Source organism: Mauremys mutica, chromosome 1, assembly GCF_020497125.1.
Source record: "Mauremys mutica isolate MM-2020 ecotype Southern chromosome 1, ASM2049712v1, whole genome shotgun sequence".
NCBI lineage: Eukaryota > Metazoa > Chordata > Testudines > Geoemydidae > Mauremys > Mauremys mutica.
Window position 1 is genome coordinate 244,325,770 of NC_059072.1, and position 17,647 is coordinate 244,343,416.

At 39.1% G+C, this 17,647-nt stretch overlaps 1 protein-coding gene across 1 annotated transcript in view; it reads left to right on the forward strand.

The window, feature by feature from the left end:
- ATP10A (ATPase phospholipid transporting 10A (putative)) overlaps positions 1–17,647 on the forward strand; it is a 146,020-nt gene that overhangs the window by 110,911 nt on the left and 17,462 nt on the right. The window contains exons 8-12 of the mRNA XM_045005148.1: positions 2,299–2,516; positions 4,321–4,515; positions 7,239–7,800; positions 14,599–14,702; positions 14,874–15,000. Of these exons, the coding sequence (XP_044861083.1) occupies positions 2,299–2,516; positions 4,321–4,515; positions 7,239–7,800; positions 14,599–14,702; positions 14,874–15,000 (1,206 nt within the window). The remainder of the gene's footprint in view (positions 1–2,298; positions 2,517–4,320; positions 4,516–7,238; positions 7,801–14,598; positions 14,703–14,873; positions 15,001–17,647) is intronic.

Consider the following 17,647-nt stretch of genomic DNA (forward strand, 5'->3'; position numbering starts at 1 on the left):
AGTGGCTGCAGCCCTAAACCCCCTCTCCCCCAGCTGAAGCCCTGAGTCCAGAGCTAAAATCCCTGAGGCAGTAAAGTATTTGCTCTGTGTGTGTGGTTTCATAGAGTGTCCGGTTGACTGGTAAGTCCATAACTCTTGTGTTCGTATCCTTGAGGTTCTGCTGTATGTGTAAGAGAGAATGGAGACAATGTTTAATTAGACGCATTTGCCCTGAAAAATTCTCATACTTTTAACCAAATATTGGTGAAGAACAACAAGTACATTTTCATCTAGCATTATAATGAGCACTGAAACAGCACGTTGTTCAATTTAAGAACACTTTCACTGCAGATTTGACAAAACACAAAGAAGGTACCAATGTGAGATTTCTAAAGATAGCTACAGCACTCGACCCAAGGTTTAAGAATCTGAAGTGCCTTCCAAAATCTGAAATGGAGCAGGTGTGATACATTCTGTCAGAAGTCTTAAAAGAGCAATACTCTGATGCAAAAACTACAGAACCTCAACCACCAAAAAAGAAAATCAACCTTCTGCTGGTGGCATCTGACTCAGATAATGAAAATGAACATACGTCAGTCCGCACTGCTTTGGATCGTTATTGAGCATAACCTGTCATCAGCATGTCCCCTGAAATGGTGGTTGAAGCATGAAGGGACATATGAATCTTTAGCGCATCTGGCACATAAATATCTTGTGTTGCCGGCTACAACAATGTCATGAAAATGACTGTTCTCACTTTCAGGTGACTCTAAATAACAAGCGGGCAGCATTATCTCCCATAAATGTAAACAAACTTATTTGTCTGAGTGATTGGCTGAACAAGAAGTAGGACTGAGTGAGCATGTAGCCTCTAAAGTTTTACATTGTTTTATTTTTTAGTGCAGTTATATAAAAAAAACCTACATTTATAAGTTGCACTTTCATAATAAAGAGATTACACTACAGTACTTGTATGAGGTGAATTGAAAATTACCATTTGTTTTGTTTATCTTTATTACAGTGCAAATATTTTAATCAAAAATAATAATGTAAAGTGAGCACTGTGCACTTTGTATTCTGTTGTAATTGAAATCAATATATTTGAAAATGTAGAAAACATCCAAAAATATTTATGTAAATGGTATTCTGTTATTAACAGTGTGATTATAACTGTGATTAATTGTGATTATTTTTTTATCTTGCGATTTATCACAATTAATTTGTAATCGCTTGACAGCCCTAGAAATAATGAAATCTGCTAGAAATAGATGTGCGCTACATCAAGACTGCCTTGCACATTTTTTTGTTCAGTGATATCTTCCTTATGCGAATTAAACTGCCACTGTAGCTTGTTATCATAAACTTTTGTAGTTACACAGTTGATGAAAGATTTGATTTAAAAAATGGGAAAACTTGCTGGGAAAACTCTGAAGCAAACTTAATACTGTACACTTAATATTTGTGCTCTGCAGTACATAACTAATAGAATCAAGCCATTGCAATACCCCGATTCATAGCAGTTTTCAGTCCTACAGCGCTAATAAGCTATGGTATGACTACACATAGAGTGAGGTTTTAAAAATCATTGTTGATGAGGTGTTGCAGTTGATTATTTACTGTACTTTTACCTAGCATTGTCATGTTTGTTTTGCTTAGGATTTCATTCAGAGAGGATGGTCCAATGATTAGCCTAGAACTTGGAAACCTAGCTTCTTGGCCCTGCTCTGCTACAGACTTTCTGTGTGAACTCGAGCAAGTTACTTAGCCTTTTTGTGCCTCAGTTTCCCTTTATAAAATGGAAAGATTGTGAAGTGCTCCAATATTAAGATAATGAGGGCCTTATAAGTACCATAGATAGATTCATTCTGAAATTTTTGTGGGCAGAAATACATGAGGCAAAATTTCCCAATCTTTGCTGGAGGACAGTAAAGTTTAGGTTTTTCCTTCACAGATCATAACTGAAAAGCAAATTTTCTGGATAGTTTTAGCAAGAAAAATGTTATCGAGAGAGATTTTATAATGGGCATCAATTGATTTGTGAGCGACTGCAGAACCTAATAGCCTTGTCACACTGAGCTGAAAATGAGGCAGGCAGTGTACTGAATTAAATTGCTAATTCTTTTATCTGCATTAGTCAAAAGATATTGCTGTTCAATTAAGACTAGCCTGTTATATTGTAATAATAGCATCATTCATTCTTACAGTAAAGTGCAATATAATACTAAAACTAGACCACATAAAGTTTTAGCCACCACTTCTCTTTCTGTCTTCTTCCCTACAAAACATGTAATCTTACACATTGTGTATTTTTATAAATAGCCAGACGTTTAGCCATGTACCAGGAAGCTGATTCCGAGGAGGAAGAAACAGCAGCTAAAGGAGGAACATTATCCCAGCGGAACAGTGTCAGCAGTCATCAGAGCATTAAGGTTGTCCACAGAAGCCTGAGTATGAAATCCCACCGACGCACCGGCAGCAGGGCTGAAGCAAAAAGAGCAAGCATTCTCTCCAAGCACACTGCATTCAGTAGCCCAATGGTCAGTTGTGAGTAACAAATGTGCTTTGTTTGTATCTTTTGTATCAATTGCTTTAAAGGGAAAAGATGAAGCAATCTGTACTTTTCATAGCTTTCATCTTCTTGGCTTTTTCCTTTTTGTCACTTTTTTTTGTTAAAACAACCAAGTATGTAGAGATCTTATATAAAGAATCATCCCTTTAGGCTCCAAGTTCAGAAAGATAAACTCAAACCTTTGTTTTGGGTATTCCTTGATTTTCAAGAACAATGTGTTTCATCCCTTTGTTTACAGCAATTGATGTTAGATTAAGGATTAAAAACAAGGGTTCTAATTGGTCTATGTCTGCTATCTTAGCTTTTGGGAAGCAGTGATTTACAAATGCATGAATAGTAAGTACTGGATTGGGAACTGTGCTATTAATATATTCAAATTCACCCTGTAATTGCAAATGTAAGTCATTCCATAGTTTCAAGTTTTTCGAGATTATCATTAAATAGAGCAAGTTACATTCAAAAGCAAATAAACAAAAACTTCCTGCATATATGCAGAAAAGTTAAGTGGAACAATGGTCTCATAATTTTTCCATGACTAATTTCTACATGTGTTTTTAAGTGTCATGTGTATGTTTTTCCTCCTGCAAATTGCTATCTCGTTAATATTGCATGGCCAGATTGTTTTACTCTGTTACAGTGTTTTTACATGGAAGCCAATGGAATTTTGCCAAAGTTAAATTGCTTGACTGGAGTGAAGAATTAGGTCCTGTATACTTTGAGAGTCTCCCCTAATTCCCGCGGTTGCTGTCCAGTCAGCAATGAAGCTGCGGTAGTGCAAACCCCAAGGGTAGAAAAGGAAAGCTGCCATTTGCACTGATGGAGCTTACCCCAGGTGTAGTCAATGGTAAGCTGTATTCGCACAGCTTGCAGCTTGTTGTTTTGACACCTAGGGTTTGTATTGGTGCAGCTATCTCACTAGTTGTGCAACAGCTGATGAAACTGGAGTATATTCCCAATAAAGACAATGCTTTAGGGCTTATATCTTTATGAAGCACACTTTGTATCTTTTCTGTAACCAGCATTATGCCTTCCTAGGAAATTGTTATCTCTGCCCTGAAAGGAATGTAATAGCTCTTTAATCACAGTGGAAAACATGCCACATTTTGATTTCAGTGGCATATGAGCTTCTCTCAAGTTCAAAGTGGTTAAAATATAGTGGAGGTAAACAATTTCTTAGTGGTGCAAAATGGGTAAGCCTACTGTTTTGATGTCAGAACTAGCTCTTAGTTTTGTTGTCTTGTTTTTCATGATATAAGTCTATATATTGTGGCAGCCTAAAATAATTCTCTCAGGTAATATTGAAGAGAGGACGATGTGTCAGGACATTATTCGATTTCCATTCCACAATGCCAAAATAGCAGAATGTTTCTGTTACAATGATCAGCAATTAAAGGATTAACAATAGCTCATTTACAATGTAATTGTCATCATTAGGCTTCAGTATTAACAATGACTTGAAATTAATGGAGGCAGTCCACATCATTTTTGAGCCATTTTAAGTGGTCTACCAGGGAGAGGAAGACACTCCTGCATCGGTTTACGTTCACAAAATTAATGTTGCAATCATAAGGCCTAAAACTGTACAAATTTCTGCATGTTTGGTTGAGGGAAAGAGGACAGGGGAAGTGTCATTTAATGGAACATTGAAATTCTCCAGAAATATGTGGGGGCCACCAGAGAGGTGCTGATGCATCAGGCAGAACCAGTTCAGTCTGAGACTTTAAAATATACGAAGCTGCAAAGTATTAACACTGTTCCTGTTGTATTTCTAGGAAAAAGACATCACTCCAGATCCTAATTTGTTAGAAAAAGTAAACGAATGTGCAAGGAGTCTTGAGGTTATGAGAAGCCATGAACAGCCATTATCCAAGCTCACACCTGAACTTTCTGACATCTTTGACTTTTTCATAGCATTGACTATTTGCAATACAGTTGTTGTTACCTCTCCAGATCAGCCACGGCAAAAGGTAGGTTAGAGAGACAGCAAAATGGAACATGAGTCTCCATTATGTTGTATTTGATTATCTCTGAGATGTGTAAATAGGAGACATAAAACTGTCCTTTCCTTGAAGGAATCAGAGATGTTTATGATACAATTCTTGGCACCAATTCATACATCAATGAGGAAAACAACATATACAAGTTTAAAATTAGTGGTGAGGTCAAGCGTTAGTTAAAAGGTGTATTTCAACTGTTCCTCTTAACCCCAACAGATTACTTGTATGTACTGCAATTTTTGAAGCTGTTCTAAAACTGTTTTCCTTACTGAGTTCGCATAGTGAAACTTCTTAAATAAACATAATTCACATCTCTGGGCATGTTTTAGGTTAATTTGTCAGAGTCCCTTGGAATAAAGGGTACCTAGGCAGTTCTTTATAAATATTTTGCTTATATCAACTACATTTGTAGAAGGCTATGTTATTTTTTAAAAATATTATAAAGAGGGTGTGCTGACAAAATCTCCTCTTAAATGTTGCAAATTATGTAAAAGAAAATTAATAATATAAATTGGGCAAGATTATGACAGCTGATGATTTGGCAGACTTATGTACTTAGAAAGTAGTATAATTTATTAATGAGAAGTGGAACAAAACACTCACCATCTAATGCATATCACACAAATATAATTAGACTTAATATTAGAGCTGGTCAGAAGCTGGAGTTTTCCATTCCACAGGAAATACTAACATTTCTAAATTTGTTTTCTCTCTTAGCAGAAATGTCAATTTTTCCCACAAAATGAAAATTCCAAAGAATTTCAATTTGGAACCATTGAAACATTTTCTTTTGATGTTAAAACATTATAATATATAACATTATATATAATGAATATAATATAATTGTAAATTAATATTTTAGTATAATATACAAGTCTGAACAAAATGAATTAAAATGATAATATCAGAATACAATATTTTATCTTATCAAAACAAAATGTTTCAACATTATCAAAATGAAAGAGAAAGTTGAAATGATTTGTTTCAACTTTGTCTGGTCTAAAATTGTGTTGAAATGGACACATTCCCATGAAAACTGCATTTTCCCACAGAAGTGTTCCAGAAACATTTTTTTGACCAACTTTACTGAATGCGCACAAGTGGTATGTCTATGCTAGAGCTGGAATGTGTAAATTCCAGTAGGATAAGACATTCCTGGTTAGCTCTGATCAAGCTAGTGCATTAAAAATAGTGGTGTAGCCACAGCATCACAAGTGGCAGGAGGAGCTAGCTGCCCCAACTACATACCTATAGTCTCAGATGGGATCATAGTCGGTGTGGGTAGCCCCTCCTGCTGCTCACACCAACATGGCTACACTTCTTACTCCTGGGGGAATTCTGCACCAAAAAATGAAAAATTCTCCAACAAAATATTTAAAATACTGCACACAATAGTTTCAAATTCTGCATATTTTATTTGTCAAAATAACACAATATAATCACACTAGTGTCAATTATTTTTGGTCATTTATTTCAAAATACCTGTCAATAAGTATGTCTGTAACAATACAGACAACAAAAAAGAGTCAGGATGTATTTTTTGACAAATAGATTCCTTAGTAGGCATATTAATACAGAACCCTGAGTACTAATTCATTTAAACTACGATACAGAACCGTATTTCCCACACCCCTCAGAAGCAGTGCAAAGACTTCGGGGAGTCAGGGGTAATGGAGGAGCTGAGGGAGAGGGAAGTAATTTGTGGGAAGGAGCGTGGGTGTGATTTGGAGCACTGCTGTGTATGGGTGGGAAAAATATGGAACAGCTTTTTGGGGGGGGCGGGGAGTGATTGTTAGGTAGTTTGACCCATGCAGACCCTGGCTGACCTCTAGCCTCTCCCATTCACTCAGGCACAACTGCCCCTGTCCCCAAGTGTCCCTCCATCCCCACTCAGCCATCCCCCATCCCACTGTAGCTCTGCACCCCCTCCCCATCCCCATGTGGCCTTGCACCTCTCTCCCCACCCTGTGGCCCTGCACCTCCACTCCCATTCAGCCCCTACCCCAGACTGTCCTCCCCCACTAGCCCTTATGATTACTTGTCTGACCCCCAGCAGCCCCACGCTGTCTGCCTCCCCATTGTCCCCATCTCATGACCTGATCCGACAGGTGCTGTGGAGAAGGCACTGCAGTCTCTTTCTCTTCCCTAGCTGGCTGGGAGCTGCTGCTCTAGTCTATCACCACAGTGCCCTCTGATGGGCAAAAGGCAGAACTGCAGCAACTTTCCAGCAGAAGCTTTTTTCTGAGCAAAAAAATAAAAATATGTGTGGCTCATTAATTATGCACACATGCAGTGGCACAGAATTCCCCCAGGAGTAACTTCTATTTTTAATGTGCTAGCTTGATCAGAACTAGCAGGGGTATGTCTCCTCAAGCTGAATTTACACACTAAGACATACCCGTAGAATTAAAAGGTTTTAGTTATATTAACATTATTTTTGGGGTGCAATTCTAACACTGGTTTCACAAGGAAGGATCAACAATAGTGTAAATTCTGAAGTGTATACATACTGGTTCCAGTAACATTTCTGGTACAGTGTCAGCCTAGGGATTCTTGTTCACTTACTTGTCCATCTCTGATTGTCTTAGCTTTTTGCCACTGACTGAGATTTGCTTCTTACTTTGAGTTATCAAATGACAATGTCCGATTTCTTATATATCCTTTTTTTTGGTGGTTGGTTTTTATTTCTCAAGGTTAGAGTTAGATTTGAACTGAAGTCGCCAGTAAAGACCATAGAAGACTTCATTCGAAGATTCACTCCCAGCCGTCTGACCTCTGGATCTAACAGCAGCAGTTCATCAAGCCTGACTACCAGTAAATCAATGCCCAGACTCGGTTCTAGTATTCTTTCATCTGTATCCTCTGAGAGCACTTTATTAAAACTGGAAGAGAAGTTGGCGCACTCTCCGCAGATGAATAACAATGGCTATAGCTCACAGCAGGACAGAAGGGCTATAGGGAGTAGACCTGAAGAAGGAGAACTCCGTTATGAGGCAGAGAGTCCAGATGAAGCTGCGCTTGTCTACGCAGCTCGGGCATATAACTGTGCTCTGGTTGGAAGACTTTCTGACCAGGTATCAGTAGAGCTACCTCATCTGGGAAGGTTAACCTTTGAACTCTTGCACACACTAGGCTTCGATTCCATCAGAAAAAGAATGTCAGTGGTAGTTAGGCATCCCCTAACAGATGAAATAAATGTTTACACTAAAGGAGCGGATTCGGTTATTATGGATCTTCTTCTGCCCTGTTCTTCAGGTATAGTTCTCGCTTACTTTTTTTCCAATTAACTCTTAGACAGTGCTAGAGAACTTCAATCTCAGCATGTGTCAGAGTCTACCCTCACTTGAAACTGGGCGGTTTCAAAGTGAGGACCCGCATGTCTTCCCCCCACCCCAAAATCCTAGGGTAGGTCTCCCCTTCGGCTGCCACCACCCGGTCAATTCCGTGGGCCGGGACACCCCTGTTTCCCCCCTTGGGAACACAGATCAATTCACAGAGGAGGAACCTCCCCCCTCTTCCCTCTCTCCAGCCTGCTCTGGAGACAGAGGTGCCTGGATTCAAACGCCTTGAATCTCACACACACAGGGAAGCAGCCCACTTCCCCCTCCCCTTCCCCTGAATTTCCCCAAGGGAAGGAATTAACCAAGTCCAAAGAAAAGAAAAGAATTTATTAAGAGAACAAAAGAAAATACAGAATCTCTATGAATCCAAGCTGGGCACTCATAGGGTATAACCTTGCTAAGTTCTGGAGAGAATCCTCTCTCTTTCTCAGTACAACCAGTACAAGCAGAATTAAGAATAATCAATAACAAACACACAAAATTGCAAACATAGGATTATTAGATAAGGACACAAAGTATCTTTCTAATACTCACTATCTTGACTAGAAGAAATTAGTTCAGAAAGGTGGAACTTGTAGGGACTTGATTAACTCGTCTGGTCTCTTGAATTCCAAACGGCCAAAGACAAAGACCCCCCCAAACAGAGGGAAAAGTTCCCTCCTAGGAGTTTCAAATTCTCTTCCCTGATTGGTCCTCAGGTCAGATGCCCACCAGGTACTATGCTTTAACCCTTTACTAACTATTCATGACAGCATGTCTGATTGCAGTTCTCTAGCACAGAGCCATGTCTATATCGTTTACGGGTCTGCAGAAATATATTATAGCAGGATCTCTCTGCTTCTTTTATAAACTCAATAACCAGTAACTTCTTATAATGGATTGTTGGTACTTTGCCTAAAGAAATGTGAGTAATATTGATTTCAGTATGAGCTTCCCCAATGGCAAACCTTATTTTAAGTGAACATTCTTCAAGTCCTTGCCAAATCAATTTACCTTTCATTGAGTACATTTTCCCAACATTGCTTGCTTACTCAGATGTTTTTGTATTAAGAGAAATGTTGTTTGGGTAATTACTAAGAGTGGTCTTAGTTTTAAAGATGCAGATGATTAGTGATGAATAGACTTCTAACTGTGAACTGGAAGCTTATCTTTTGGAAGGTGTTTTTTCAGTTACAAAGTCTCAAATATGTGAACATGCTGTGAACCAGAAGCAATTTTAATGCCTCTTTATTATAACCAATTGGATTTAAAGATGACCTGGTCGGCTCTTATGAACTTATTTGAGACCTAGGTTTTTCAATATGTGTGATGTCTGATTTACTGTGTTCAACATTTAATTATGTACAACATTCAAATATTAACCCAGTGTGACTGGACAGAAATCGAATGTATTAGAGCAGGGGTCGGCAACCGGTGGCTCGCAGCTCGCCAGGGTAAGCACCCTGGCGGGCCGGCCCGGTTTGTTTATCTGCCGCGTCGGCAAGTTCGGCCGATCGCGGCTCCCACTGGCCGCGGTTCGCGGTCCCAGGCCAATGCGGGAGGCAGGAAGCCGCGGTCAGAACTTCCCTCGGCTCGCGCCGCTTCCTGCCTCCCGCATTGGCCTGGGACTGCAAACCGTGGCCAGTGGGAGCCGCGATCGGCCGAACTTGCCGACGCGGCAGATAAACAAACCGGGCCGGCCCACCAGGGTGCTTACCCTGGCGAGCTGCGAGCCACCGGTTGCCGACCCCCGTATTAGAGATTTCCTGTATCTCACTAGTGTGATGACTTTATGGTTACTTTCACATTACTGACGGCAGCTGCAGTAAATACCAGTGAAAGGATCATACTGTGTGATTTTCATTAAAGAGCTACAGGAAATGTTAATTTAGTGTCACAGTTCAGAACAACTGTCACATGTGCTTGGACAGGTTGGCCAAACACATGTGCTTGCGTCCTCTTCAGAGAGTGTTAGCAGTGTGACTGCCCACGGTTATAAGTTACCACACAGCTCTTTCTAAGAAAGCCTACTTTGTTCTTAAGGTAAAAAGCATTATAGAGAAAACATATTAAAAACAATAAAGGAACCTTGCTACCTGCTAATATGCTTACCAGAGATCACCCCACCCCTTACATGGGCTCCAAAATGTTAATAAAGAATTTGTAGTGCTGGGAAAGTTTAATAGAACTCACCATGAGATTAAAGTTAGGAGAAAAACAGTGCTTTTTTTTCAGACATAGGCAGTTGCAAAAAAAATCTGCTGTTAATGTAAAACAAATATTCTGGTATTGGTCAGAAAAGGATAAGGGGAGAGCTTTGAAAATTCCTGTTTGGAAGGGGTAAATTAAATTTTACCGATGGGCACACGGAAATAGAACAACTCTGAACCACAGCACTTGAAGATGTCTAAACTGACCCTCGTTTTAGAATTTTGGATTTTTTTTTTTATAAAGACTCTTATCGAGAATTGAGTCATGATGTTTTATAACTTTTGGATTCATAAATATAGCAAAGTGTAGTAATTGCTCTTACCTTCCTTCCCAGCACTATGATCAGCTGCCATAAGTAGGTTGTCTTTAGTAAACTGCTCTGAGTGACCTTAAGTATCAGTTAATCTATCCATGGGTACAAACGCTATCTTGGTTGTTCAGCTTCATTCATGGAATTGTACTCGAGGATCCATCCTGCAGGGACCTGATCTTCAATAGTCCCTAGGCCCAAAGGCCTGCGACCATGCTTATTGCTCTGGCCCTCCCAGTGGGTCAGAGCCTTAGACTATGATTGTTGTCTGCCCTAGCCAGGAAGCTGGGACTAGAGACTGCTTACTGCTCTGTCCCACCCAGAGGGCCAGAGCCATTGATGGCTAATTTACTGTTGTTTGGTGCCTGATGCAGGAAGACAGAGTGGCCTCCCTCCAAGCCTGAGACCAAGGGACCACTACAATAGCCAAATGTCAGGTTCCATTACTGGAACAAACTATCTGGCTACGCAGGAGGACATTTTAAAGTATGATGTACATGCAAGCCAGAAAGCAGATGCAAAAATGCCATGCTATAGCTTGAGTGTTATCTTGTAAATAATCAGAAACCACCAATGAGCTTGAAAACTTGTAAAATTTCTGAATTGATTACATTGGAGCTATTTGTTTTAACTATGAAAGCTGGTGTTCTCACACAATATGCAGAATTTTTCAAAGCACTTGGATTATTCCCAGGAGAATATTCCTTTCACCTTGCCAAACACGGACCTCTACAGTCCATAAAGAGGAAAGTTACTGTTTAAACTGAGTAATCAACTTGAGCAGGAATTAGATTACTTACAGGTCTCATTACTAAAGCAATGACAAGTTTGATTAACTCACTTGTGGTCATGGAAAAAGCCCAAACAAGCAAACTTGACTCTCTCTTTGGTTCTGAATAATTAAAGAACTATGTCATCCTGTGCCAGCTGTTGAAGACATCACATACACATTTACGAGTGTGCACTGTTTGAGTGGGTGAATGCAAGGTCAAGGTACTGAACAACTGCAAAGACATCACAACTATCAACTTTCAAAATAGATTTTGGCTGATTCCTTTGGCTACATGTGCTGGACATCCTTGAAAGAATTATAATTGCCAGTTGTTGTAAAACAATTGCATACAGACCAAATCCAAGAATGCTGGCAAAGAAACATGTCTTAGGGTACTTGATTATCAGCACATATCTTTTGATAACTTTAGCAGATTCCTTTTCTCTGCCTTTTTATTTACTCATTTACTTACTTACATCTGACCAGAAGGTGAATTTCAGTGCAAAACTGATGAGGCATATGAAGGATTAAAAGGAATTGCAGCCATCATTGTTGATTCCCTATTATTTGTTCAATAAAATAAGGAATGTGATGCAATCCTCCATGCTGTACATGAGAGATCACATGAAAAAGGTATATGTCTCCATCCATAGGAAATCATTTTCTAGTTTCCAACCTGTTCTTAATGCTGGTGGTATTAAACCAGATCCAGTTAATGCGACTTAAGCTTATAGTGACAGAAACAGTTCTTCATGTGTTTTAACCACCTGTCCATGATTGCACCAAACTTATCCAAAGTCACTGCATCACTGTGATGGCTTCTACAGTGAGATACTTCCTCTGGAATAAGCAAGCAAACAATATTGCTTTCTAGAATACAAAATACCTTATCACAATGAAATAGGTTCGGTGCTTCCATGTTTTGTTCCTTTAAAAAATGCTGACTCTCTAAAACTAGATTCATATAAAAATGGACTTGTTTCAGGACTGCTCCCAGGAGGCCATATCTTTGCAAGTCTCATACACTAGAGAGAATAATCATGTACATGTATAAAAGAAACTATATGTAATTGTAGTTGGCTGCAAGTTCAGTAAATGTGTGCTCCAGCCCTGTGTTACAGCTGAATCAGCTTGTGAACTGTTTGAATAATTCCTGAAGAAATCTCTGTCTCTGGCAAAACCACCCAGGAATGGCTCTCCAATTGCATAAATACAATACCGAAATTGCTCATCTTCCAGGCAAAGGTAAAATCTATTGCAGGTACTCTGTCAAGAAAATATCCACATAACACTAGTGAATGAATGGGCATGCAGCTACAGATGGTACTCCAGAAAATGACAGAAATTGAAGATGGAACTGAAAATGAACAAATAAAGGTTCTGAAGCCAGTAATACTAGATGAATGGCCAGACAGTAGAAAAGTTGTACTCCCAACATTATAGATTAATGGAACTACAGAGATGTGCTTTTGGATGGCACAATCTTTAAAGGTGAGAAAATAGATATATATAAAACAGCTAACATGAACGTACATTGTGGTAATACACAATATTGTGTGGGTTCATGGACATGGGAAAATGTAAACAAAGCCCAAGATGTTCTTTTTTAGCCATGTATATGTCAGCAAATTGAACAGTATCATTAATGATGTCAGTAACACTTGAAAGGTTCAGTGTATGAGTCATATTAAGAAACAAAACAAACAAGGATGCTACTGAAATGCCAACAAGACCATCTGTTTATGTGCAACAACTTAGATTATATAATTGTTGAAGATTATTATCACAGATTTTTCAGATAAGAGAATTGGAACACTACCAGAAGAGTGACACCAGATTTAAAGGCTGGACATCCTTGAAAGAATTATCTTTCCAGTTGTTGTAGAAGAGTTGCATACACACCAAATCCAAGAATGCCGGCAAAGAAACCTGTCTTAAGTTACTTGAGTATCAGCACATATCTTTTGATAAGTTACTTTCTCCGTTGTTGGTATTCATATGTATTCCCTCAAAACTGTTTCCTAAAAGAAACGTGAAACTTGAAGTTGTGAAGCCAAACCAGATTTAAGCAAGGTTGGGCAAACAATGACAAAAAAACATTTCTACTGTAAGTCTGCTAAGCCATTGTTAGTGATATGCACTGCCATTGCTTAGGAAACTCAGGACAGGGACCTGCTGCCCTGAAACAAGGAAACGCTGAAAGAAAATAATACCCTTGTCTACCCCCAAAAAATCAACTACCAGAAAATAAAAATAAAAAAGGAAATTAATAAGATCAAAAAGAAAAGCAGAGTTATTTACCATGAAAAGGAAAAAGGGCCAGACACTCCATGAAGTTCACTAGGGACTTTGCTGCTGCTGTTGATTTTATCTGTCAGGTGCTCAGATACTAGGGTGTTGAGTGCCAGTATAAAACTCCAAGATAGATAAGATAGACATCACATGTCCATACCCTGGATAAATATATCAATCATCACTATCCTCATTTGATCTGATATTAGAAAGTTATCTATTCTCCAGACCCGCTGCTAATATCCTTGCTGGGTGAGAGCAAACTTACCAAGAACTGCTAATGCTATATCCACCAAACTGTGCCTTCCCAACCCCTTATCTCCAGTTTCAATCACAACTGCGAACCATGTAAAGCAAGAAGTACCAATAGCACCAATATTGCCTGAGGAACACTGCATAGGGCTATCCCTCTGAAGTCACAAGACTTATAAACCTAGAAAACTTGTAGACTTTCAGAAACTATTTTGGTTTATAGAAAAATTGCTGCCTCAAGCTATCTCACGTGTACTCACTCCATTGTTTCAACCTAAAATGCTTTCTCTTGTCTGTTTCTATGTTCACTTTATCACTATTACAATTAATTCTTATTATTGGTTATTGCTGCAATCATACATTGTACTTGAGTCTGTCTTGATCCTGGAGGATGAAAATATCATCCCTTTCCAACTCTTGACAACCTCATTTTGAGAACTTAGTATTATTTCTAAATATAATTATCTTTTCTACCCACATGTATTTAAAAATATTTGGTTAATAATAAGATTTTTGATACATAGACCATCTGCTTCTGTTTATTGCTAATTTGAAATCATACCTCTGTTCATGACATACATGGTTGCTGTGGAGATTATCGTGATGTCACAAAATACTTGAGGAGCAGATGAATGCTTAATAAGGAAAGATCTTATTGTTATACAGTTGTTCTTGATGACTTTTAAACAGGGAATTAAAAAAATAGATAGTATGTAAAGAGAATTGTTTCTAAATAGAAAGCTTTTCAAAGTTTCCCATGAGACGTCAGGAGCTCTTTAAAAGTATCGCTTCTTAAGCTTTTGTACAGTAAGTGCTGAAGAAACAATTATATTCTCTAAGGCCATTTAATTGCTATTATTTTTCATTCATTAGTTTTCTCCTTTATTTTTAACTAGATGACCCTAGAGGCAATCATCAAAAAAAAATCCAAAGCAAAACTCAGAATTACCTTAATTTGTATGCTGTAGATGGGCTGCGGACCTTGTGTATTGCCAAAAGAGTAAGTATATGCAAGCTCTTAGTTTGCATTTAAGGAGAGTATTGACAAATCTTTTTGTTGCGGTCCATTAGCAAGAACATTTATTAGGAATTTTTTTTTTCATTTTACTCAGTAATGCATGAATGCTTATGCATCTTTTTGGATGTACTCTTACCTTCTCCTTTTAAATAGGTTCTAAGCAAAGAGGAATATGCTAGTTGGTTAAAAAGTCATTTAGAAGCAGAATCTTCTATTGAAAACCGCGAAGAGCTGCTGTTTCAATCTGCACTTCGTATAGAGACAAATCTGCATCTACTCGGTAACTACATGAGAGCTGGACATGAAATTAAAATGTGTTAAACATTTTCAAAGTTCGATTTTAAAACTCTGCTCTATCTTTTCAATGATTTCTATGCATACAGAAATTGGTTATTACTAGACTTCCTCACGAGTGTCTCTTGCATCATCGCAAAAGAATGAGATAATAATTAACATAAGACACATCCTGTTTGCCTTGCTTAGGTAACAATTTTATCCCTGATGTAATACCAACTTAACCAGGGGTTCCCAAACTTGGTTCATGGCTTGTTCAGGGTAAGCCCCTGCGGGCCGCGAGACACTTTGTTTACCTGAGCGTCTGCAGGTACGGCCGCTTGCAGCTCCCAGTGGCTGCAGTTCACTGTTCCGGGCCAATGGGAGCTGCGGGAAGTGGTGCGGGCCAGGCCACCACTTCCCGCAGCCCCCTTTGGCTGGGAACAGGCACAGTAGTGGGCATGAGCATTGAGCATCCAGCGAGCTGCTGTTGCTGCTGGCTTAAGAGCAGCCTGCTGGTCCCTCCAGTCAATCAGGTGATGTGGCCAATCAGGCAGCCTGCTGCAAGCCAGCTGTAGTTTTGAGTCTGCCTGGAAATTAGCTCTGCTGCAGGCCCTGATTCCTGACACCATCTACATAAAGTTAAGTACTTGTGTGTTTGGACGATCAGGCCCTGCATGCTCCGAAGAAAGAGGATAACTACAGTTACTTCCTAGGGATCTCTTGATGTCATTAAAATTTGTAGATGTAAAGGACTGTACAAGTGCTAAGTATTTCTATTTATTTACTTAACTAAAATGTCAAAAGCTCAATAAATTATAAATATCTATTATTTCTTCAGACAATTAGTTTCTTTCTCTGGCAAAGATAACTGGAACAGTGCTGATGTTTTTAATCATTTCAAGCAAATGTGACTGGGCTGCTTCTATTGACTCTGCCTGTACGGGCACATCTTAATAATAAATAAAAACATAGTTTACCACAGCTGGATAAGTACAAATAGACTCCAGCCAGAAATAAACAATCTGTTCTGCCAGTTATCCTCTGACAACCTCAAACTGTGGTAGAAGAGACTTTGAGTCTAATCACATACTGGTGCACTATGGCGAGCACTGCAGGATTGCACCAGTGAGGTTGGGAGAGATACATCTCTCCCCTTGCAGCTGTGCATAGGCAATAGCATTCCTTGTAACCGCATGGACTGCTCCAGGCTAGCACCTCTCTTGGAACTAGTCTCCCTAGAGTACTCAGAGAGGCAACAGGACCTCAGCACCAGCCAGGAAACCAGCGGATGTGCTGTACCCTATGAACAGGTGCTGCAGAAGTAAAACTCCCCCTCATCTCCCAGAGACATTGTACCTAACTGAGGCACAATCAGCCTGATTTTCTTCTAGCTTACACTGGTGTAAATCAGTTAAACTCTGATGACGTCAACAGAATTATATTGGTATAAAATGGTACCACATAAAAGTCAATGGAAAGACCCTCATTGATTTTAACAGGCATTGGACTAGGTCCAAGACATTGGCTCGGGCCATGGCCAGGTTCTGTGCCTTCCTATCGCCCATGTTTTGGTCAATAGCATTAAGCCACAGCTGAACTCAGTGCTTCTTTTCTGAGTTTTAACCTATGTGACCAGACTATAGGACAGACACCTGTGGCTGGTAGTGTGTTACTATTGTTATGTCTTTGAACATATAAATAGCTGGGAGAAGTTTACTTTGCTTTCCTTGCTGTTTGAGTTAATTTGCACACCTTTCATCTCTATATCCTCCACTAGTCAAGACTTGTATTGCCTCACAGTAGAGTCTTTCTGGAATGTGGTGAAACCATGATGTATCTGTGGTGACACTTAACTTAGTTCCAAACTACTTTTGTTACAAAAAGCCTTGTCTCTCTCAGTTGGCGTTTTAAAGTGGAAGGAATGTTGCCAGTCTGTTATAAACCATACTGCAGCCAACATTCCTTGGGACACTAAGAAGGGGCATTTTCCTATACACTTCACAATGCAGCCCAGTCAGATTTACTAGTTATAACACAAGCATGTAAGGACAAAATGAGAAATGCTAAAGCACAAAATGAGATACGCCTAGCAAGGGACAAAAAAGGCAGTAAGAGGAAGCTCTATAAATGCAATAAAAGCAAGAGAAAGATGAAGGAAAGTGTAGGAGCACTACATAGCAGGGAAAGAGAGGTAATAATAGATGATATCAAGAAGGTATGTAATGCCTATTTTGCTTCAATCTTCACTAAAATGGTAAATTGTGACCATATGGTTATCACAATTCATATTAACAACAAGGTGGAAGGAACACAAAATAGAGAAAGAACAGGTTTAAGAATATTTAGATAAGTTAGACATATTCAAAACAGCAGGGCCTAATGAAATTCATCCTAGGGTAATTAAGGAACTAGCTAAAGAAATTTTGGAACCATTAGCAATAATCTTTGCAAATTCATGGAGGAGGAGTGAGGTCCTAGATGTTTGGAGAAGGACAAACATAATATCTATGTTTTAAAAGGGGAACAAAGAGAACCTAGATAACTATAGACTACTCAACCTAACTTCAATTCCTGGAAAGATATTCGACCACATTATTAAACAATTTGTAAGCACCTGGAGGATAATAGGGTTTTAAGGAATAGCCAGCAGA